Genomic DNA, 23,498 nt, shown 5'->3' on the forward strand with positions numbered 1-23,498 from the left:
ACAGCATACGCTAAGAGCTTCTCCGCAAGTGAAGAACTTAGTCTCGAGTATGCGAATTCCAAACATGCTACACACTTCCATTTTTACCTTAGTTACCGAGAAAGCCAGGATATGCTCCGGAATACTTCTGAATCCAAGAATGGGCTCCCTTTTTTTAAAAAAGGCACACGCACTCACACACAAAGATGTAAAAATGTTAGATGACGGAGAAAGACAAACTGCTTACCTTCAGTCAGAAAACAGTGGCTTTTGACCACTGCCAAAAAAACCCGGACCCGGTGTACGTAATGAGTAGTAGCCATAGGACAGCCAAACAAAAGCTGTGAAGATCAAGGACTCCCCGTAAAACTAACAAAAGGAGAGGATGTCAACTGCCTCTTAAGAGCCAATACTAGAATCTATATCTAGAGAAAGATAGATGAAGATTTCTACCTTTTTTAAAAAAAAGGCAGGCATCGACTCAATTCTAATAAGATTTTGTTTCACACACAACATTTAAAATAAAGAAAAAACTAAACAAATAAATAAGATTAACGTATTCATATATTCACCACAGGTGACAAAAAATAATCATACAAATTCCAGATAAAATTTATAATATTTATACCCTAATGTACAAATGTATGAGTTTTCTGATACTTTCGGATATCCCTTCTATCAATATTTTACATAGCGAGCAAGAAAAAATACACCTCAGACGTCTCTTTAAAACTAGAATAAAATTAGGAGGAATCAAAATAATATTAAATTTATAGGAATTCATTGATCTTAAAACGAAATAAAGAGAATTTATGAAAAATAAATGTTCAGTAGCGTCGTTTCAAGAAAATTTAACACAAATACAATAATTAAGTCATAGATCACGGTCACATTATGCCTTCTTTATTCTCTTCATATTTAGATAAATCCTTACAACTACAGATTATGTACTTAAGAACGCGATAAATCATTCAATCATTCATAAAACTTTAGACTTTCTACCAAGAATATTTCAAGCATGTCATCAATAAGATATATTAGTTAATTTTTCGGTAATCATGTTTGTTTTGTAATTCATTACATTTTATAAAAATAACAAATACAACGGCTCAACGTTGCATTTTCATTCACTTCCCGTTCAGAGCATTTACGCTAGTTGTGTAATTGTAAATGTAAATGTATCTCCTTAAAACTAGAATTTAGATTTATTCGTCATTTTTAGCTTTATCTGCTTGCAGTTTCTTCCAGGTGTCCCCTAGTGCCTTGGCAAAGTGATCGTCTACCGATGTACCGACAGATTCTCCGTTAACCGTGACTGTTGTTCGATGTTTTGGCGAATGTTGCTCCTCGGATTCTTCATCCTTTTGTTGGGGTCCAGGCGGTGCTGGTTGCGGTTCTTGGGGTGATGACGCTGACGATGTGGGCGGTGATGATTTCTTCTTGAAAAGGTTCATGTAGTCAGCGCCTAAGGACCGACGGAAATGCTCATCGATCACGGGATCACATACGGAATTCGATTCTAAAATAAGGACGAATGATGTTAGTTGATCGCAATGTGTAAGAAATAGGTAGTCTTGAAATAAGGACTTAAGGGATACTAACCTGCAGTTACACTATTGTCATTTTCACGATTCGAGATTGAATTGAAATTCTGATTATGGTTGTTGCTATCACGTTTTGGAGGAGCCTGAGTTATGACGCTAGGTCGAGCTAAGGCCGTGGCAAATGTAGATCCTGGCAATGGTTCTCTGTAGGGTGGTGGCGGGCTACGTTGCTTTACCATAGCCGATGTCACTGACATATCCAATGGTGTTTCTGTTATAGAATTCTGTGTGGTTTCACTGAGTGGTCTGACCATGTTGCCATTGGTGTTGTTCGTACTGTTTTGAGGTGAATGCGGATGATGTAAATTTTGGGGTGACAATGGTGACATTGATGATGAAGATGAATGTGAATGGTGATGATATTCGTTTGCACGTAAACGACGATCACGACGCCATTTTGTTGTTGGCAGTTCTTTGGTAGTTAGGCGAGCTTCTGCAAAGAGGAAAATGGGGTTTATTAAACCATTGAAAAGTACTTTGGTAACGAAGAAATACGTTATTTTGTTTGCTGTTTCCGGCTTCTGGCTTTAGATCAGCTCGTGTTGTCGACCTGTTGCCGACTTGTTGCCAACTTGCTGCCGAGAAACTATCGTGTGTAGAGGACTTTAAGATACAATGGAAGCAGAATTGGCCTATGGACTTGAACTACTGAAAGTAGTATTGAATAGAAAGAACCTTACGCCTCCATGGATTCACATATCACCAGTCTACACGATTGACAGAAAGGACTTACTCAAGGACTTCTAAGTGAGCAGGACTATAACAACCAAACTTCAATCACCTTCAGCTTTCAGCACTTGAACAGACATCACGATTCCAATCTAATACAATCCACACAACATAAATATGCACAAGTTCTACCGACGCTAAACCAGCTCACGACACCTTTCTGGCCCCAGTGAGGAATTCGGCTCAAATAAAAGGCACCAGTCAATATTAGCACTACCAACTCTGCTTCCCCAAAGCCCCAAAGATCATATCTTATCAAAATTTGTGTACAATTCATTTTGCATTTTCGAACAAAACCCACACACTTCATACTATTATCTTAAGCATGGCCAAAAACCAGGAATTTTTCCATGATACCAATTCGGCTTTGCACAGAAGCTTCTAATGATTAAATTCCATTCCAATAATAAACACATTGTTATACTTTTTTGCTGTACATTAGCTCCCAAGTATCTTGTGTGCTCGACGCGGCTACCGTCTTTGTTCATAGCTACTGTGCCGTGCGATAATTTCATTTCAGGTTAAATATTTATGCCGATAACTGCACTCTCGGTAATAAGCAATTTTTGTAGATTACAGGAGAATAGACAAATAGAAACGAAAATGACATACATAATTGGGAGAATGTGAAGAACAATTGAGGTCTCCAGATATTTGATCAAATCGTTCAGTAATTTTAGGTTGGATACGATAGTTTCTATGGGGGATCATAAAAATAGATTGGATGCCTGGGGTATAGTTGAAATCTTTTGTGGTCATAACGGTGAAAAAAAAAACGAGAAAAGAATTTTGTAATGATTATTGACTAATTTCTGGGTAACTCGAAAACAATTTTGGTAAATGTAGAAATGTTTGAGTTAATGATGGGCTTCAATGGAGCATTATTATCTTGGAAAAATAATCTTTCGCGGGTCAAAATTATCAATTTGAAATGTTTCCAAGTCTTGATCCCATGAAAGTTGCAGCTACACATACCGTAAGGGGAAATATCTGATAGACTAGAATTTGATGTTAGTTACCCTACAGCCACCCAAGAAACTGTAATGAGTCGGTAGCTTGGAATGACTTAATTGATTGGGGGCTGACTAAAGGGCCATCCTTGTAAGTCCGAGTCGGTCAATCCATTAAATGAATATAAATGGCGCCCAATATGGGGTATCGGCTAAAAGGACATGAGAGACTGAAGTGTCTAACAGAACTCCCAATAACGCCGCCCCAAAAAAAAGCTAGCACAGAGGCGTGTCGACCGGACATTTCAATAGGCTTCAATATTTGCGGCAACAACTTTTTAAAGGTTTTGGCTAACTCTCCGCTTTGTGGCTAAACGGGTTCGGACAGACAGGGCAAAGTTGCTGGGTGGCAACGAACCTTATTATTTCTGAACCAAGTCGACTCATATCTCCCAGATCGTAGCCTCGGATTACCACTAGTCAACCTGATGGTGAACTAACGTGAGCGGCGACAACGACGATGACGTGGCATGGCACTGACTTATGATTTGGCAAACGATTCGGAATAGGTTGCACATGAGCTAATAGCTGTGGCATTCTGTTACCTCAGTACACGAGAGTGACATCTCGTGCCTGTTGTTGTTACAGTTGTCTCTGTCCCGATAATAACCTTGGCAAGGCTGCAAAAACATTCAAAGCTATGACAGCCATTAAGTTGGAAATGCAGGCTCAGTTGAGATGGACTCCTGACTAGCGTCTGATCCCGGCCCTGAACACAAACTCCCATAAGGATTTGTGTCAACCCACGCGTGACCTTCATGCTCGCATGGAGAATCACGGTGATCATTTAAGGCGACTGCACTTTCTAACGGAGAAGCAGCTTGCAGCTGGGACACAAATTAAAATGACAACGGTAATAACCGACATTTTTTATAAGGAACAGCAATGAACCACGCTCTCCACTTCTGGCAGAAAGTGGGAGATCCCACTATAAGTATCTTTACAAGATGCACCAAGTTACGACGGTCACCCACTAAAAAGGTAGAGAGGCCCACAGTCCCAACGATGAAGGCGACTGGAAGTGAAAAGGGAGTGACACCGTAAATGCTAAGAATCCTGCTGACCAAAAATTCGAGTTCGGAAAAGAGGCCACGAAAAAAAGATGGCAAATTCCAAGCTGTGTGACACCCCTTTGCCCGGAAAAATGGGAGACGAACAATCCAATTAGGCAGGAATGCAAACATCTCAACGGAGAGAATCGACCTTATCCGAAGGCAAGAGTAGATGGAGAAAGGCTATTCAAAAAGTGCGGGGTGGTCCTACGAAAAATGAAGTTTACTACAATCGTCCAGCGAAACATTTCCATGGATACTAAAAATGGCATAATTGAGATGGAAAAACTGCTATACTTATTGCACACCAGCGAAACTCTTAGATGACAGTCGAAAAGAAGCTAAGGAAAGACCCATCGCTAGTGCAATCTCGAGTTGCGCAAAACGCAGTACTCTCAGCCCGCCAGAGGAGGAGCAAAAAATCGGCAAAAGAAGTCAAAGGAAAAACAGCGGAGATTTGCCGGCGAGGACGCAGCAGGGAGAATTCCGCGAGGTGGTAACCAAGGGGACCAAGCAGCGTCGAAAAGAGGAGAAAATTCAATAACAACAACCTAAAGTGAATAACGGCAGCAATAGCTCCAAACAAAAAGAGAAGGAGCAAATCACGATCAGAGGCCATTCTCATTAAGCCGAACGAAGGGAAATCTTTCAGGGATTTAAAAGTCCGCAATAACGCCAAACCGGAAGACGCTGGGGCAGACGTTAAATCTATCCAACGGACTCGAACTGGCGATATACTTGTAGAAGAGTACGTTCTGCGAGACAGTCCAGACAGTCTCACTAATATGGAACAGGTGAGGATTATCCAGATGTGGGTAGAGAGCAAAAATTGGCTATTGTCACTGTCCCTGAGAAGAAAGCGAGCCAACTTCTCCATTGCGAGAACATAAAGATCGGGTGGACAATTTGTAGAATTAGGCGAAGGACAGTTCCAACCCGCTGATTTAAGTGGCGAACCCGGACACAATCCTAGCAGACTTCACTTTTCACTTCCAAATCCTCTGAGATTTTACCTTTATGTAACATGTGATATTCTGTTCCTTTCCTGTGCCGAAAACTTCGAATAGACTCCCTGTTGACACGTTCAAAAATCTCCTCGAGATTGACGAAGAACTGATGAAGGGGAGATTTAAATATCGCACACTGCTTCAAAATGATTCGCAGTGTGAATAGAAGGAGCCAAGCAGAGTCCAACTGAAGATACATATAAAAAAAACCAACGGTCTGACGGGTTGTCGCACTCAGCGTCGACCAATTTCTTCAAATATCTTGATAGCGTTCTATTTGCTGATAGTGGCACCTGATTAGATGTTAATTTATATATTAACAAGGCTAAATTCGCTTTTGGTGTCCTTTCCAAAATATGGACACCTCAACACCAGCATCGAGTTAAAATCCTTCGAGGTCAGTGTTCTCTCTGTGATGTTATATGCGAGTGATACATGGAAAGTGGTCGTCAACGTTACTCAAAGGCTTCGTTAACGCTTGTCTCCGCCATGTCAACGGGATGTATGTGTGGTGGGGGTGGGGGAGAAACATAGCCCTTGAACACTCAGACCGCTGTGGCCCCTTGCACTCAATTCCCCCGTCTAACGGAATATCCCGGGATCGTTTATGTATCACAAGATATCCGTTAGTGGATGTGATGCTACCCGTTACAACTAGAGCACATTAGCACTAAAAGATGTTCCATGCATTCACAGGCGAGGAAGGACATGTATCATCTTGTACAATTCCTATTCTGAACATATGTGCAGCTAGTGAATTATGGCTTGTCAGAATGCGTACAATACTTCTACAATATTTCCTACTTTTAGACAGAATAAACATTGCGGTATGCCCATTAGGTTCTGACAGGGAAAGTTTGGTGTGTCTAGCAACATTTAGACTCTGCCATCAGTCATTATGGGAAGCTTGCCAGTTTATGAAAACAGCCTTAATCAATGTACTGATACTCCAATTGCTGGTTCCGGTCCTGGCATGGGGGAGATTGAACCCTCATTTGCTAAAGCATCCGAGATTTCATTTTCCTCCACACCACAGTGACCAAGTACTCAGAGTAATTCCACCGTATTGCATCTAGAAATGGAGTTCAAACGGTTTCTACATTCCTGGACGATTTTCGAGGTAATCAAAAGACTACTCAACACCATCACTGCCTGACTGCAGCCTGACTGTCGCTACATTTTGCGATGCAACTGCCCTTCAAGCGCGTCAACCACCCGTATAGTATCGTATATAGTTCAGCCTGAAAAACCGTTGCGTATGGTCTTAAAGGAAAATCCTAATTCTAATTCTCCCTGCCATCGGAATGCGCTAACCTGACTCAATCTCTGACGAAAAACTTCGTCGACGTCCGGACCAGGCGTCGGTAGATGTGTTCAAAAAAGGCGAAAGTAATAGTGGATAGGCCACACTTTAAGAAAGGGCGCAAACTTCATTGTTACAATAGTTATTCTATGCAATAAGATCTACTACTTCAGAATAGCCGATGGATGATTCGCTTTACAAACACGTGGTACAAAACAGTTGAGGAGGAATACAGGATTCTCGGAAAGACCTGAAGGAAACTGATGCATATAAAGAATTAGTGTATAAATTGAGCAGATCCACAATATGAAATGCAAATACAATCGATGCGAATGAGTGGCAGGGAATCTGTAGAGTTTGCGTCTGTGCGACAGGTGCAGTCCTTCCTTCGTCTTTTTTAGAGACAACCAAAAAAGGACTGCATCCGTTAATATGAAAAATTCTCCTCTTTTCTTCCAATTTTTGACACCCTTTACTTTTCGCCATATACTTCTCCCAATTTTGTCTTTCCCTTCACCGATATAAAAAAACCAATCAATCAAAATCAATCATTCCATAATTTTATTTATTAAAACCTACACCCTGTTACTTCCCCCCAAAAATTCTAAAACCTATTGTCAAATTGTCAATTTGTATATAATAACAATGCTGAATGTTGCATGACCGATCAAAAGGGAACATCGACCTTGTATTTAAACTTCAGCGGTTCATATATTTCGGAATGCAGACCTAACGATTGGTCTGGTTAGTGCGAGTGAAGATGCATTTTTGTTACAAAGACTTGCGGAACGGAGCGCCGGCTCATTGGAGGAACAGCTGATGAACTGGATCTGGTCATGATTCTATTAGTGACCTTCGCAGAGTTAGCTGGTTTCTTCAAAAAAAAAAGTGTGCGTCGTTTGAAAAATTGTCTTGAATTTGTAGACGTGGATCTTCCTTTTCGATCGTGGTACTCGGATCCAGAGTTTTACGGCTCCACGCGCGCGGTCGAACCTTTTTTTATTTTCAAGTTTAGCTCGTATATGTTTATTTCGTTAGCTGCGCGGGAATCCCCTTGTTTGTGTATTTTTCAGGATTCGATGCGGACCCATGCACTGGCAAGGATACGTGAATTTTTGTGGCACATGAAGGATCGAAGCGGGGGGGGGGGGGGGGGGGCTGGCTACCACAGTTGGCATGGAAGTATGTGTCAACGGAGCACTTTGATGGAGCTTAAAATTTACGGGCGGATTTTCACGGCCAATTTCGCCTTTTTTTTTTTTAGATTTTTGAGACATCTCTTCACTCTTGGTCGTCTCCGGCCACTCAGGATGGTCTTGTGACAATCGCAATTTCTATTTGTCATTACAAATCAGCGGGGAGAGAGGACATTATGTGGATTTAGGCTAACCCCTGACTTGGCCCTAGAATGGCTGGTAGTCTAAAAATTTTTGCCATCTTCCATTTTATTTATAAGCTACATTTCACTAGATGTTCCGACAGGTAAACTGCAACGATTTCTGGCCGACTTCAAACCCAAAATAATGACGGATTTACGCTCACTTTAATTCGTAGTCATTTCATGTTGTGCGAATTATATAAAGTGATCATTTTACATCTGCAAACCACTTTCGTCACGCTGCTCCCAAGGCAGAGGTGAGACAGCGTCTGACGAGTTGCCTCTAGTTTGATACGAAACCGTGAAGTCGTCTTCGCTTTTTATTTTTGAAGCTTGGATTGCTAAACCCGAGCGAGGGACCGTGGACCAAAAAAAGAGGGAATAAGTTGTTCCCCATTTGGGCTGGTCCGACATCAAGTAGATGGGGTCTTAGGATCCCTCAATCCTCAAAGCTAAAATAGTTTCTTTTAGCTAATCGTATAGATGTATAGATGTAACTCACTATGAAAAAAATTAACCAAAACCTATCCTACAGGGGGCAGAACATAGCTATTCTCACCGATAGCCAAGCAGAGATCAAGGGCACTTAGGTCCAACCAGGTGAACTCGAAACTGGTATGGAAATGCCTTGAGAGACTGAATACACTCGGCTCGTCCAACAAGGTCTGGATACTTTGGGTTCCAGGCCACGCTGGGTTGGAAGGCAACGAGGCAGTGGATGAACTAGCCAAAAAGGGAGCAGGGATGCCTTTACACGGGCCATAACCCTTCTGTGGAATCGGAAACGGTTTCATGGCTATGAATCTAAGAAACGAAGAGAAACGATTGAGGGAACTATATTGGGCGGGCCTACCAGGGATGGAGCAGTCCAGAGTGCTTATTGGGGGATACGAACCCATGCGTACAAAGGATTGCTTAAACCTCACCAAAAAGAACCTCCGAATCATAGTGGGAATTCTCACTGGTCATTGTCGCCTGAACTATCACCTAGGGAAGCTAGGGATATCTACGGACACTGCCTGCAGGTTTTGTGAGGAGGAGGACGAAACCTCTATGCACGTCCCGGGACAGTGTCCGGCACTTGGACAAAGTAGGTCGATACATCTGGGAGAACACTTAATACCAGATGCAAAGCTGAAACATCTGGAAGTGGGGAACGTACTTAAAGTTCCTAACGGTTACACTATAACCAGTAAAAGGGGCACAATAGTTCTTCAAGGACGCGGTGCGACTTTCCCTTAACAGAATAATAATAATCTTTCTCCAGCAAAACATCAAATGAATAGCGACAGAGCTCTGAACATTGCGGCTTGCAGCCAGATAATCATAATTGACTGCAAAAAGATTGAATAGAAGCGCAAATGGAATGTCCTCAATTGTCGGTCAACAACAATTAACCGAAACTTCAAATTCCTTCACAAGAAATTGATCAAAAGATCTTTTGTTTCATGTGCTAAATAATTGACACGTGCGTTCCTCATCATCTAACGCCGGTCGCCGCTTTTCAAAGGTTCTTGCAAGATCAATGACCAAAACCATTAATTCAGAATACATGGTCTGACCAGTCTATAACACCAAGAACACACTCAACATTAAAGTCATGATCATTAGCAACGGCCACCATCGCCACAAATATATCCGACGATAAAACGCTTAAGGAAACAATCTGATTGTAGCGGTCAGTTGTTTCACGAAATGACTGTCGAATCCGGTCTGGGACCTCCACAGGAATTCCACACAGGCAGTAGCTAATAGTTTTCTATCGGCAATAACTGCATGCAACATATCCCCCAGAAAACGTGATGACCACCGCTCATTCAGACTGACCGCGGTCTATCTGATATCTTAGAGCACTTATCTAAACTTGTGGATTTTTAATTAAAAATTTAATTTAATAGGAGAGCCTGCATTGTTCTAGGCACGGCGAAGACTCTAGAAAGGCAAGACGTCCGCCAAGAGCATCTGAAAGCAAAACAAGGCAGAAAAACGTTAAGAACTCAATACCGGAAACAAACGTCGGATTCCGATGTTAACAATTAATGCATTTTTATTAAATCCGATTGTGAGCTTATTCATTCCTCCACCAAAAATAATTTACGACTTTGTTTTCTGGTATTGGGTATTTCGCCTTTTTTCATTGTTTTCTTTCAATCAGACATGGTCGCTCGTAGGAATGCAGATAAGACTGATTTAGACGCACTTCGATCCACGTAAAAGATATTAGCATTGAATGCGTCCGATATGACTGCAGCTATGAATCGACAATCAGGTACCAAGGAAGTAGTCAATTAGGCAAGGTATCGAAGATGTTAATTGGTGAATGATTCGTAGGTGGTAGTTGACAACTATTGTAAAGGGGTTATCACGCATTTGATCAAACCATAAATTAAGGAGTGACATCTTACACAATGCCTACATTCGTGATCAAAATTCCCGATTAATTTAAACTGTGTATTAGGAAGTAACCTGCGTATGTGAACTATTTCAAAAGAATTGCAATTTTGAAAATACAACTATGATTTCCCAATAAATCCCTTCAATAAATTCACCAACTCCGTCCGCAGAGCTTTCCTACGACAGGGTCAATAAATGTTGACTAAATCAAAGCTCCATAGACACTTCATGCCGTGGGTGTGCTCCTCCAGAAGATTGTTTTCACCATTATCCTACTGTCTTCAGTATGTAGGAAGAGCGGAAGAACGGGAAGCTGGTGACGTGGACACTACTGGTTTAACGCCGGTGTGTGAAAATGGATCCAAGCGGTCCGGACACCGTGAACCGGGAAAGGCCCGAAGCCGGCGGCAGAAGAGAGCACTGCGAAGGAAGATGAAGCACCTTGGGAATGAGGACATGGACGCGGCTGTACCACTAGGCGCGGTAACGCCCAGAGAAATCGGACACAAGGAAGCGGAATCTCCGGCGGAAGGTGGGGATAAACTGGAAACCCCGGTAAGATCCACACTGGACGCACCAGACTCTTCTATAAGCGACAATAGACTAAGTTTATGTCGAAAAACATAAAGATTGGTCAAATCAACCTGCAGCATGCCAAAGCTCCCTCCTACCTGTTCGCAGTGAGAATGACAAAGCTGCAGGATTTCCCCTATATCTTTCTGGTGCAATAACCGTGGGTTCGATTTAACAGAATCTGTGGCATTGGATCAGTAAAGGGGGCTAGGATCTTCTACGACGAAAGATCCATAAGACCGAGAGCTTGCGTCCTGATGTCAAGACGGTTAGAGGCAACTATGCTGAGACAATATTGTTCCCAGGACTTAGCTACGGTCATCATACAATACCAAATAAATGGCGAGAGGAAAAACATCATAGTTGCCTCCGCTTATTTACCCTATGATTCTTTGTATCCTCCACCGACGCAAGAACTTAGGGATCTGGTGACGTATGCAGAATCAAGTAGTCTCGAACTCTTAATAGGTTGCGATGCGAATGCTCAACATATTTGTTGGGGCAGTAACAAATGCAATCCAAGAGGAGAGAAGCTATTTGATTTCATCACTTCAGATGGTCTTATGACTGCAAACGTAGGGTGCGCCCCTACGTTCGTGGGACCGAGAAGAAGCGAAGTAATTGACCTAACAATCTGTACCCCAAAATTGTTAGAGTTGATTACACACTGGCGAGTGCTAGACGAGGTCTCACTGTCAGATCACCGATATCTAAAATTCAATCTGACTATTGTGGGCAAACAGTCTGCAGTACAAAGACGGAACCCTAGGAAAACGGATTGGGCAAAGTTCAATGAACTTCTTGGCAATAAAGTACAGTTCCCTAGGCGACTAAGGATTCCTTTGGTGCTGGAAGATGAATTGAAAACTCTGAACGGCACACTTTTAGAGTGCTATGAAGAGGCTTGTCCTATTTCCCGAGGCCAAAGCGGTAAAACGGTTCCTTGGTGGAACCGAGAACTGCAAAAACTCAGGAAATCAACCAGGCGACTTCTAAATCGTGCTTGCAAAAGTAACAAGAACGAAGACTGGTTAAATTTCAGGAACTCACAACGTGAATATAAGAGGCTCGTGAGGTGCTCGAAACGAGACTCCTTTAGAGCGTACTGTGAGGAACTGGAAGACGAAAGAGAGACTTCAAGGCTGTGCAGAGTCCTCAAAAGGGATGAGTCGGCCAAGTTGAATTCTCTTAGAAAACCCGACAGTACTTTCACGAACTCCAGACTGGATTCAGTACAGACCCTCCTGGAAGTACACCACCCGGGAGAACGGGTGAGAGAAGTGGTAGGAGGAAAGGTGACGGTTCTTGCAACCCCTTCAACACGCAAGTGTTGCAAGGGAAACTGGAACACTGCGAAAGCGGTTGTTACCCATGAAAAGGTGAGAGCTGCCATACTGTCCTTTGAACATTTCAAAGCACCTGGCATGGATGGCATCTATCCGGCAATGCTAAAGGAGGGTATGGAGCATTTAGAGCGACCTCTAAGAAATATTTTTCGAGGATGTCTTGCTCTGGGCTACGTGCCTTCTGCTTGGTAACAGGTTGAGGTAGTTTTCATACCGAAATCTGGGAAAGATGACTATTCTAATCCAAAGAACTTCAGACAGATCAGCTTGACTTCATTCTTGCTGAAAGGTTTGGAGAGACTGGTGGAGCGTCACATTCGTGGAAACGCACTTAGGTCACACCAACTTAGTGAAAACCAACATGCTTACCAACGTGGAAAGTCCTGTGAGTCTGCTCTTCATTCTTTGGTCACAAAGATAGAGGATGCAACTTTGAACGGTGAGTACGCGATGGGGGTGTTCGTGGACATTGAAGGGGCGACTGTGCGCCTTTTCAAAAACTTTGTGATGCCACCAGAGCGCATGGTGTTGATGATGCTTTAATTAAGTGGATCCATGCTATGCTAACGCAAAGATTGCTGTGCGCTGAGGTAGGGGTCGATCGCTACCTGACTACGGAAGCAACGAAGGGCTGCCCCCAAGGAGGTGTGCTTTCGCCGCTTCTGTGGAGTATGCTGATCGACTCACTGCTATGCGAACTGGAAAATTTGCCAATACACGCTCAAGCCTATGCTGATGACGTGGCTGTACTTGCTGTTGATCGGGATCTTGGAACGATGTGTAGGAATATACGTGCCGTTGATTTGATAGACAGCTGGTGCCTTAGACATGGTTCGTCAGTTAATCCAAATAAAACCACAATGGTTTTATTCACAAAAAGGAGAAAACTGGATGGACTTTGTCTCCCTGAGATGAGGGGTACTACCCTTCAACTCTCCGAAGAAGTGAAATATCTGGGAGTCACTCTAGATAAAAAACTTCTTTGGAACAAACATGTAGAGGTAAAGATTAAACGAGCTCTCACAGCTTATGGGCTGTGCAGACGGACCTTTGCCTGGACATGGGGACTCAGGCCTCCGTAGTGTGGTAGGTTAAGGTGAGACAAAAAGGTTTTCACCGTAAACTAGCCGCACTGCAAAGAACTGTTTGTCTGGGTATCACTGGTGCCATGAGTACGACATCCGGCGCAGCTCTGAATGCACTACTCAATTTGCAGCCCCTGGATATATTTATTCAAAGCACTGCAATGAGAGCAGCTCATAGGCTGATTCGATTAGATCTATGGGAAAACAACGGATGTTGGGGGCACAGAGCATTGGAAGAGTTACTGGGAGGACTGAATGCCTTCCGGTTCTCGTGTCCCCATACATCTGTTTGGTAGAAGATATGAAGTTACCTTGAAGCGTAGAGAGGACTGGGAAGACCCAGAGGAATGCGTGGCGGGATATACGGAAGTCTTCTGCACCGATGGCTCAAAAACAGAAGAGGGTTCTGGAGCCGGAGTCTACTTCTCGAATAAAAACGAGAAGTGGGCTTTTCCTTTGTGACAATATGCAACGGTTTTTCAAGCCGAAGTTTATGCGATCCTAAGGGTGGCAAACTGGGTGATTGACGAGCGGTTGAAGGGCAGGCGCATCGCAATCTGCAGTGACAGTCAAGCTGCACTGAGGGCATTGAGCAGTCCTTTGATCACCTCGAAAATCGTTCAGGAATGCAGAAACCGTTTGAACTCTATGTTTAGATTCAATACGGTGGAACTACTCAGGGTACCTGGTCACTGTGGCATAGAGGGAAATGAAATCTCGGACGCTTAACGAAAGAGGGGTCAATCTCCCCTATGCCGGGACCGGAGCCAGCAATTGGGGTATCAGTAGCATTGGCTAAATCTGTTTTCAAAAACTAGGAACTAGTTTCCCATAATGACAGGTCGCAGAGCCTAAATGCTGCTCGACACACCAAACTTTTCCTGCCAGAACCCAACATACGTACCGCAAAGTTTATCCTGTCGAAAAGCAGGAGGACTTGCAGGTGTATTGTGGGCATTCTGACAGGCCATAATTCACTAGCTGGGCGTGTGTTCAGAATAGGAATTACCGAAGATGATACGTGTCCCTCCTGTAATGAGGAAGCGGAATCCACGGAGCATTTCCTATGTGAATGCCCCGCCTATGGACGCATCAGGCATCAGATCTTTGGTGCCGATGTTCTCCAATTGCGACGGGTAGCATCATATCCACTAACGTTAACGAATCCGGAATATTCCGTTAGACGGGGGAGGCGAGTACAATGGACCAACACGGCCTGAGTGCTCAGAAGCTGTAGCTTCTCCCCCACCATACACACACACACACCCAAGATATTGCACCGGTCTATCTTATAACTGGAAGACTAGAAAGGTTGGGAAAAACGCCGAAGTATATCGACGAGCAAGAGTGAAACCACTTCGAGAATATGTTCTCAATTTGATGGAAAGGTTTTTTCAAGAAAAGGGGAGACCATTCAAATCCAGCACATCCTAATTGGCCATATTTCTCAGGCCCTGCCAAATTGTGAGTAATAACCTAAAACTCTCCATCTTTTCCCTCTTTGACACTCCTGACATTTCAGGAGTACATAGAGGATAAGCACAAATTAGATAGCTAAATTCAACTTAAGCTAGAAATAAGCTACCAATGTTGAGATGTAAGTCACTTTGTTACGTTAGTAACCTACAAAACCCTTCCCTCCGAAGCACAAAGGTGTCGCTTGCCACGGAAATGCAATATAAATCTTCCCACAACATCTCAATGTTATAAGAAACTGATTCAATCACTTTGCTTTCTTTTGAAGAAATACCAAAAATAATTTGCACAAAACTCACGCTGCGAATATCTTAAAAAGAATATTCCTATGCATGCCGCCATACAAGAGAAATCCATTTCATTTCTCCGCCAGACTTCTTAACTATTCTAATTAATTCAGTCCTCACTATCAAAAGGAGTAAAAAAAAGTCAGCCGAAACCGTTTATGCTAATCAATATTATTAGAATCATCTTCCCAAGCGTATATTCCTTGAATAGATTCGGAAGAATCTTTTGTTTTCCCACCATTTGATATCAGCTTTTACGATGTCCATAATTAAAATGAAATCCATTTTTTTCATCCCATCGCAAACCTTGTTTTCCTTGGCGCATCGATTAAAGCATAATTTAATAATCCAATTTACGAGGATGAGGATTTGAATAGAAACCATAAAACGAGAAAACATGTATCTGACCGGGCTTGAAATTTTGCTGTTGTTGTGATTGCGGTGTCCGTGTTGTGACTTAGCCCTCAATGGAAACGTAAAAGATGAAGTCCAATTTGGAGGAGTGAGGAAGCCTTTTACGTTTGCCGCAAAGCGCAGCATCTATGCGGGATTCAAAAGAAAATTGATAACAACTTCTGAAACCGGTCCATGACCGGTAAGATGAGGGTTTTTTTCTGCGCAACCTGAGTAGGATAGCCACCAAACTGAAATTCATTAATAAAAATCTTTGGGGCTGCAAGCACGCTGTTTGGGTATAGGAATCGAAGGTAAGGAGGTAGGAAGAAAGCAACTATGCAATGGGAACCTTCGTCTACCTTAAGGTCTCTCTTGCATTTTTTGCAAGCACTATGTATCTGGATTGGATAGCTTAAGACCTTTATATGAACTTAGAGTAGATGCATGTCAAAAGGGTTAAAAATGCATTCTAAATACAATCTGTTACGTAAGAGCGTGGTCACTGTAGATAAAAAATCAGAGCGTCCTGTTTCTTTTTCTATGATATAGAGGGCACCTCAGTCCTTCATGCTGTAGAAACATGATAAAAATACGTTTTTAGGTTCTACCCATTTATTCAAATTCGAGAAAAACAATTAAGTTACAAACACCGAAAAGGTCGAGAGAAGGAGCGTCTAAAAAGAGTCGGATGGCGTCGAATTTATATCCTTGCCGATCCATATAGTGACGTTACTTTGTTGAGCATATCAGCTGTTGAGAGGCGTTGCCATGTTGGTGCTGTCATGTCATTACCATGTCGTTACAATGCTTTTTGTAAAAAGTCAGCTCTCTGTCAAATTTAGTCTTCAATTGAGTGGTTTTTCGAAATGAGTGCTGTTTACACCTCTCGCTTTGAAGCAATTTTTCTATGTTTGCATGAAAAAGGACCCAAATTAACGCGAACTGCTGCTGCGAAATATATGGGAAAGTCGAAGCAGTTCGTTAGCAAGTGGATAAATCGCTATAAAAAGGTCGAAAACGTTGATGATTTCCTGATCGCGGAAGTGCAAGCAAAGTCCCAAAAAAAAGACGAAAAAAAGATTCTCGCATTGTTCTCGAAAGATCCAACTTTGACTTTACGTGGAGCTGCTGTGAAATTGAAAGCAAAAGATGTTGACATATCTTACGGAACGATTCGCAGGCACTTGCTTGCCAATAAACTGAATTATCGAAGTACTTTGGAAGAACCAATGTTGAGTGCAAAACACGTTGAAAAACGAGTGGAATGGGCGAAGGAAAACTTGAACCGCGATTGGAGCAACGTAATTTTTTCTGATGAATCCTCCTTCTGGGCATTTCCGAGCATCAAACACGCCTGGACAACCTCCACCAGTAGGATGCTTCAACGGACTGTTAAACACCCCGTCAAGGTCCATGTTTGGGGGTGCTTCTCAAACAAAGGTTTCGGTACTTTGTTCTTATTTACCGAGAATTTAAATGCCGAAAAAATGAATAAAATATATCAAAAGGCTTTGTTACCATCTGCTAAGCAATGGTCTTTCTTTTTTCTTCTTTTTCTTCAGCCTTTGTCCCGTTCACAAGCGGGGTCGGCTCGTCGTGATCGGCTTCGCCACTTGGCTCTATCAAATGCCTGATCTGGGTGCAATCTCGAGGCTTTCAAATCCCCATCCAGCGTATCAAGCCACCGTTGTTTAGGTCTGCCTTTTGGTCGTTTACTATCGACTTCGATGTTCAGACCAATCTTGGCAAGTGAATTCTCATTTGCACGAATTGCGTGACCATACCATCGAAGACGCCTCTCTCGCAACTTTTCCACAATCGGTGCAACCCCATAATGATCGCGGATATCCTCATTTCGGATGTGATCTAAACGTGTGACGCCACTAGTTCAACGTAGCATCTTCGTCTCCATTACCGCAAGACGCCGTTCATTGTCTCTTATGGTCGGCCGACACTCAGAACCATAGAGAGCGACTGGACGGACGACATTGCGGTAAATTTTAGATTTGAGACGTTCGTTGATACGTCGATCACAAAGGACACCAGTTATGGAACGCCACTTCATCCAGGTTTCGTTAATGCGTGAAACAATTTCATAACGCAGTTCTCCATTGGCTGATAGCGTAGACCCGAGGTATTTAAATCGCTCAATTCTGGGCAGATCACTGCCGCTGAGAGTGATTGTGCCTGTTTCATGGGGATCGGTCATCAAAAATTCAGATGCTAGGAAAACATCATCTGCATAAAGCAGTGTGTAGGGCGCTGGACGTTGGATATCCCGTGTGACGGAGTCCATAACAAGGACAAAGAGGAGTGGTGAGAGGGCACTTCGTCGGGCTCACGTCGTCGAGAAATTTGTGGTAGAGGCGTTTCTTTTCACGGACCTTCATTTCAACATCATCATTCCAAAGCCAAGTATCTCGGTTGATGTATCGCTTACCCGGCTTAGTGACCCCGAGGGTTGCAGAGGTCGCTTTGTGGATCGTGTCTTTCATTTGGTTCCATGATTCTTCCACATTCGTAATGGTTGGCAGTCGTATGAGTGAGACCGTTTCTTCTTTCTTCTCACCAAATCGCCACCATTTAATGCGCGGCAGGCCAGTGCGTTCCTCACGCTGTTTTATCGGTGGCTTAATTCGCAGGACGGCAATCAACGGCCGATGTTGAGGTGCGATGATCTCATAGGGAACGACAATCAGTGACAGTGGTAAAATGTTGGCGTCTTACGAGAATATAGTCGATTTGCGTTTTATTGTTCCCACTATAAAATGTGGGAAGATGAGACAATCGTTTGATGAACCATGTATTCATAAGTACAAGGTCATGGGTGTCCGCAAAATCGATTATACGCTCGCCACCTTCATTGTGCGCTCCGAACCCCTTTCCCCCATGGCACCTGTTACCGTCTGCCTTTTCACCCACATGACCATTAAGGTCGCCGGCAATGATTATGTAATCGTCAGCAGGCACGTGACAAGTCTTTTCATCGAGAAGTTGCCAGAAGGCATCTTTCTCGGCATCAGGTCGACCTGTTTGTGGTGCATACGCGGTGAAGAAGTGAATATTGCGATCAGCTGATATAATGGTGAGCTTCATCAGCCGATCATCAAATCGTGCGACTTCTTTAATGGCATCACGGAAACCCTCTGAGATGGCAATGCCAACACCAAATTGAGTGTGTGGGTTACCAAAATAGAGAAGTTTGTAGCCATTTTTACCGCGTTCGCGTTCAATGTCGCAGCTTTTGGCACCAGACCATCGGGTTTCTTGCAGAGCGCAGATATCAATGCGCCTTTTCCGGAGGGCTTTTGCGAGTTCCTCGGTCTTTCCAGTTAGGGTACCAACATGTAGCGTGCAAACACGTATTACGCTTACGTCCTGACGCCGTCCATGCGTCAAGAACCCTTGCCCATTTCTCGACAGGACCGGGGCCCGTCCTGTCGCGTCGACTGAGGTGGACGCCCTAGCATTTCTCCGAGGCTTGTGACTCAATCCGATCATCATGTTTGTAACGACATTGTATGCATTTTCTTGGTCAACCTGTCGCGGGGCCTGTCATCAGGCCATAATTGACAATGCAGGAGATTGGACTTGCTACTGAGGTATTTGCATTGAGTATTGACGACCAAATTATCAATAAATTTGCGAATTTTCGAAAAATCAATTGTGGTTATTATTTAACAGTGACCACGCTCTTGTGTAACAGATAGTACGCTACCGATCCCAATAATTCTTCGGAGTCAGGTTGTGGTTATATCGATCGTGCCCATAATAATCCCAAATTCAAGAAATTATTTACCACGATTCAATGATCACCGGAAATGCGCAATCAAGAATGTGAAGTTTTATTGTTGGTTTTCTTGGTGGGTTCTTGCTGTTGGACCTGTTCTCCTTGTGGATCAACTTCATTCTTCAGCGGAGCTCGAAACGCCCCGAAATGGTCCACACGGACGATGATGATGATCATCATCAACAAGATCACAGTCCAACGATGTGGTATTCAAACCAACGATATTCAAGACACACGATCAGAATAAAACTCCGTAGTCCGCGGCCATTATTAGCAGAAGAAGAGGCTTCAATAAGTGATCATCGGTCACGGAAAAAAGTCTGAGAAAAATTCCTTTCCAGTGCATTTTTTTATGTCGTTTGCGTTTTATGTAAGGTCGCTCGACAAGGCCGGATGATCGTCGTCGTGCTGTCGCCCAGGAGGGAAGAATGTGCTCAGAACGGTCGCTCTGTCAAGCCTGTGAATGCGTTTTCGATTCATTGATCTTGCACTTGTGATCGTACTTTGTATGGCCTACTGCCTCCTACTTGAAGAAGATAAGAACGATCAGTTCGTTGTGGGAAATTCTTCATCATTTTATGTGTGATCGAGTGTATTAGGAGAAAGGAATTTCAAGAATTTCGTTTATAAGGGGATGATGTCTCTGTTTCCTTGATGTCCGGAATTTATTACCTTATTTGAGTGAATGGTGCCCATGAAGAATTTTCTTTTCTTCTGAAGTCAATCAAAAGATGGGCTAGAACCGGTGCACTATTTGTCCAATCCTCATACTCTTGAAATATTTAATACTCCAATGCGCACTCTAACCATCTTCTTCTTTGGCTTTTGTCCCGTTCCAACAAGGACCCCGTTTGATGGCACCCTGACACATCAGGCACTGCTGCCATTTGGGTTCGGGACGGCACCTTCCTTAGGGTTCTTACCCAAGGCCGGCTTTGTCTGGATTCGGTGTTCAGGGATAACTTTTTTAGCGTTTCATGCAGGCTTTAGAGGACACTATCTTAGGCACAGATCTGCGGATCCTGATCGGGGGTAACTTCAATGCTAGAACACTTGAATGGGGCATGCCTCACACAGACTGCAGAGAGAAACGAATTCGGGAAATGGCGGCGAGAACAGGACTGGTAGTTCTAAACACCGGATCCACCCCAATGTTCCGGCGCCCGGGCTGCGAGGGAAGCAACCCAGACGTAATCTTCGCGTCGGAATCACTAGTGACGCTAGTGAACGGGTGGCGAGTTCTGGAAGACTTCTCGGCAAGCGACCATCAATACATTGCCTTCGAAGTGATAGACACAAACTCTCGGTGCGCGCCACCCCGGCGCTCTTTCTACGCATGGAACTTCGCAGCGTTCCATGAACATCGAGAGGTTTGTCGAAACTCTTAAAACAGGTGGGGCTGCGCTGGAGGGTACTCCTGGGGGCAGTGGTGCTGCAGCCGACACTGTCGTAAATTCAGTTATGAATCTGGTAATCACGGCTTGCGGAGCCTCCATGCCCAGAAGGGCATCGAAACATGGCAAACCTTTTATATATTGGTGAATAGTGGAAATCGCAGAGCACAACGTCTAAGCGACCGGGAGGAATCATGCGCCATAATGATGGAGTACAAATCAGCCCAAAGAAAACACCGCAGCGCAATAAACAAGAGCAAAGCTCGCTGCTGGCAGGATCTGGTCGACGAGGTGAATGGGGACCAGTGGGGCTCGGTTACAAACTGGTAACCCGAAAAATGGGGGCTCTGTGGAAACCCTGTTCACTAAAGGCCAAGCAGATGAACCGCATTGTAACGGCACTATTCCCTGCGCACCCCGTATGGGATGATGACGTCGGTGTGGAGAGCACGGCGGACTGTCCACTTTTCTCTATAAAAGAGTTGGAAGAGGCAATCCTCTCTATGAAAAGCAAAAAGGCGCCAGGACCGCATAGAGGTATACAAACTGGTATTCCAACACCGGCCAGACGTACTGCTCGGCGGATTCAACGCTTACCTGAAAGAGGGCACTTTCCCTGTTCGTTGGAAAGTGGCGAGGCTTGCGCTGATCAACAAAGGGAAAGGCGACCCCGAGCTGCCGTCCTAATACCGCCCACTATATATGCTTGAAACTGCTCGAAAAGCTCATCAGAAGTAGACTCGCTGAAGCGATATGCGCTGCCGGAGATTTATTTCCCCGGCAGTTCGGTTTTAGAGCAGGGAAATCCACCGTTGATACTGTCATACAAGTCGTGGATGCCGTTCGACGGGCGGAGGTACATAGCCGCCGAACTCGACAGGTGATGGTCCTTGTAACGCTTGACGTCAGAAACGCCTTTAATTCCGTAAGATTGAAAGACATTCTATGCACACTAGACAATACTTTCCATGTGTCGAACTATCTCTTACGGATATTGAGGGACTATCTGAGTAACCGCTCCCTGCTCTATGAAAAGCTAGAATGTCAGAGGAAGATGGAGGTCACGTCGGGGATAGCACAGAGATCCATCCTAGGGCCGGACCTCTGGAATGCTACCTATAATAGTCTACTTAAACTCGGCATGCCAGAAGAGTTGCGCCTAGTCCGTTATGCAGATGATTTCGCAGCACTTGTCGCTGGACGCATTGTCGAACAGGCGCAAAGCAGACTCGGCATATTGATGCGACAGGTAAGCGGATGGATGACTACTCATGGTTTCAACCTTGCACTGGAAAAAACCGAAGTAGTCATCCTGACTAAAAAGAGAATTCCGACCGTGGGTCCCATATCATTTGGCGAGTCGATAATCGAGTCAAAAGCAGCAGTAAAGTGCCTCCGGTTGACTCTTGACTCATAGATGAGCTTTTTTGAGCAAATCAAAGCATCAGCGAACAAGGCTGCAGCTGGAGTTTCTTCGTTAAGTAGGCTAATGGCAAACATTGGGAGTCCTACGTCTAGCAGGCGACGTCTCCTGATGATTTCAACGCAGTCTGTTTCGCTCTATGGCGCAGAGGTATGGGCTGACGCTCTTGGCAAGGAGGTATATCGTAAAAGTCTCACGCAAGTACAGAGACGGGAGCTTTGCGGGTGACGTCCGCGTATCGCACTGTCTCTGAACCAACTGTGATGGTGATCGCGGGAGTGATCCCCGTTGGTGTTCTTGTTAAGGAGCGATACATGGCCAAAGGAGGTGGTTCCTCGTGAAGAACAGCAACGCACTCCAGACGAATGGCAGCTCTCTTGGCAAAATGAAACTAGAGGCAGATGGACTGCGCGGCTCATTGGCAACTTAGGTGTGTGGCTGAATTGGAAGCATCGTGAGACTGACTATTTCCTTGCCCAATTTTTAAGTGGGTTTTCAGTCTTACCTGCACAAGATTGGAAAGGCGCGACCTCCGGATTGTGTGTTTTGCAATGGAGTTGTGGACGACGCCCATCATAATTTTTTTCTTGTGGATGATGGGATAGGATTCGCCAGCAGCTCTATTTAAATACAGGTGATCTCTGTCCAGACAATATAGTCGAAGAGATGCTGAGGAGTACTGACGGGTGGAGCCGTGTTGTTCGGGTCCTTCTCGATACTAAGAAGATAGAGTTCGATCGATAGAGGAGCCGGATGGCAGGGGATTCCTTGAACTGACAGCTCCCTTCCTCTTCTCCCCTCCCGTTGGTGAAAGGAATTCCCTGATTTAAAGGCTCCCCAAGGCGGTAGAATTCGGGGACTATCCCGAAGTAATATGACAAACGATTCCAGGGTAGCTCTGACGATGGGAAGAAGTTTAGTTGGTAATCCGACGACATATCGAACCGGGAGTGCAACACTTTGTGCGAAAATGCATTCATCTACACTATATCTATAGTTCTGAGCGTTGGCCGACTGTAAAAGACAATGAAAGGCGTCTTGCGGTAATGGAGCCTCTTGCTTTGGATTAGTGGCGTGACACGTTGTGATCACATCCGAAATGAGGATATCCGCGATCGATATGGGGTTGCACCGATCGTGGAAAAGTTGCGAGAGAGGCGTCTTCGATGGTATGGTCACGTAATTCGCGCTAACGAGAATTCACTTGCCAAGATTGTTCTGAACATCGAAGTCGTAAGCGACCAAAAGGCCGACCGAAATAACTGTGGTTTG

General features: G+C 44.1%; 1 protein-coding gene across 3 annotated transcripts in view; it reads right to left on the minus strand.

The window, feature by feature from the left end:
- Nucleotides 1–525: 525 nt before the first annotated feature.
- LOC119649205 (transcription cofactor vestigial-like protein 4) overlaps nucleotides 526–23,498 on the minus strand; it is an 85,399-nt gene continuing 62,426 nt past the window's right edge. For 2 of the 3 annotated variants that reach the window (XM_038051259.1, XM_038051258.1), the window contains exons 2-3: nucleotides 1,582–2,016; nucleotides 526–1,498 (exon numbers count right to left, since the gene is read on the minus strand). In XM_038051259.1, coding sequence (XP_037907187.1) covers nucleotides 1,185–1,498; nucleotides 1,582–2,016 — 749 coding nt within the window. In that variant the 3' untranslated portion in view covers nucleotides 526–1,184. Of the gene's footprint in view, nucleotides 1,499–1,581; nucleotides 2,017–2,364; nucleotides 2,525–23,498 lie in introns of those variants that run through there. The other variant, XM_038051260.1, reaches the window with a different exon arrangement.

This window comes from Hermetia illucens, chromosome 2 (genome assembly GCF_905115235.1).
Source record: "Hermetia illucens chromosome 2, iHerIll2.2.curated.20191125, whole genome shotgun sequence".
In the NCBI taxonomy this organism is placed as follows: domain Eukaryota; kingdom Metazoa; phylum Arthropoda; class Insecta; order Diptera; family Stratiomyidae; genus Hermetia; species Hermetia illucens.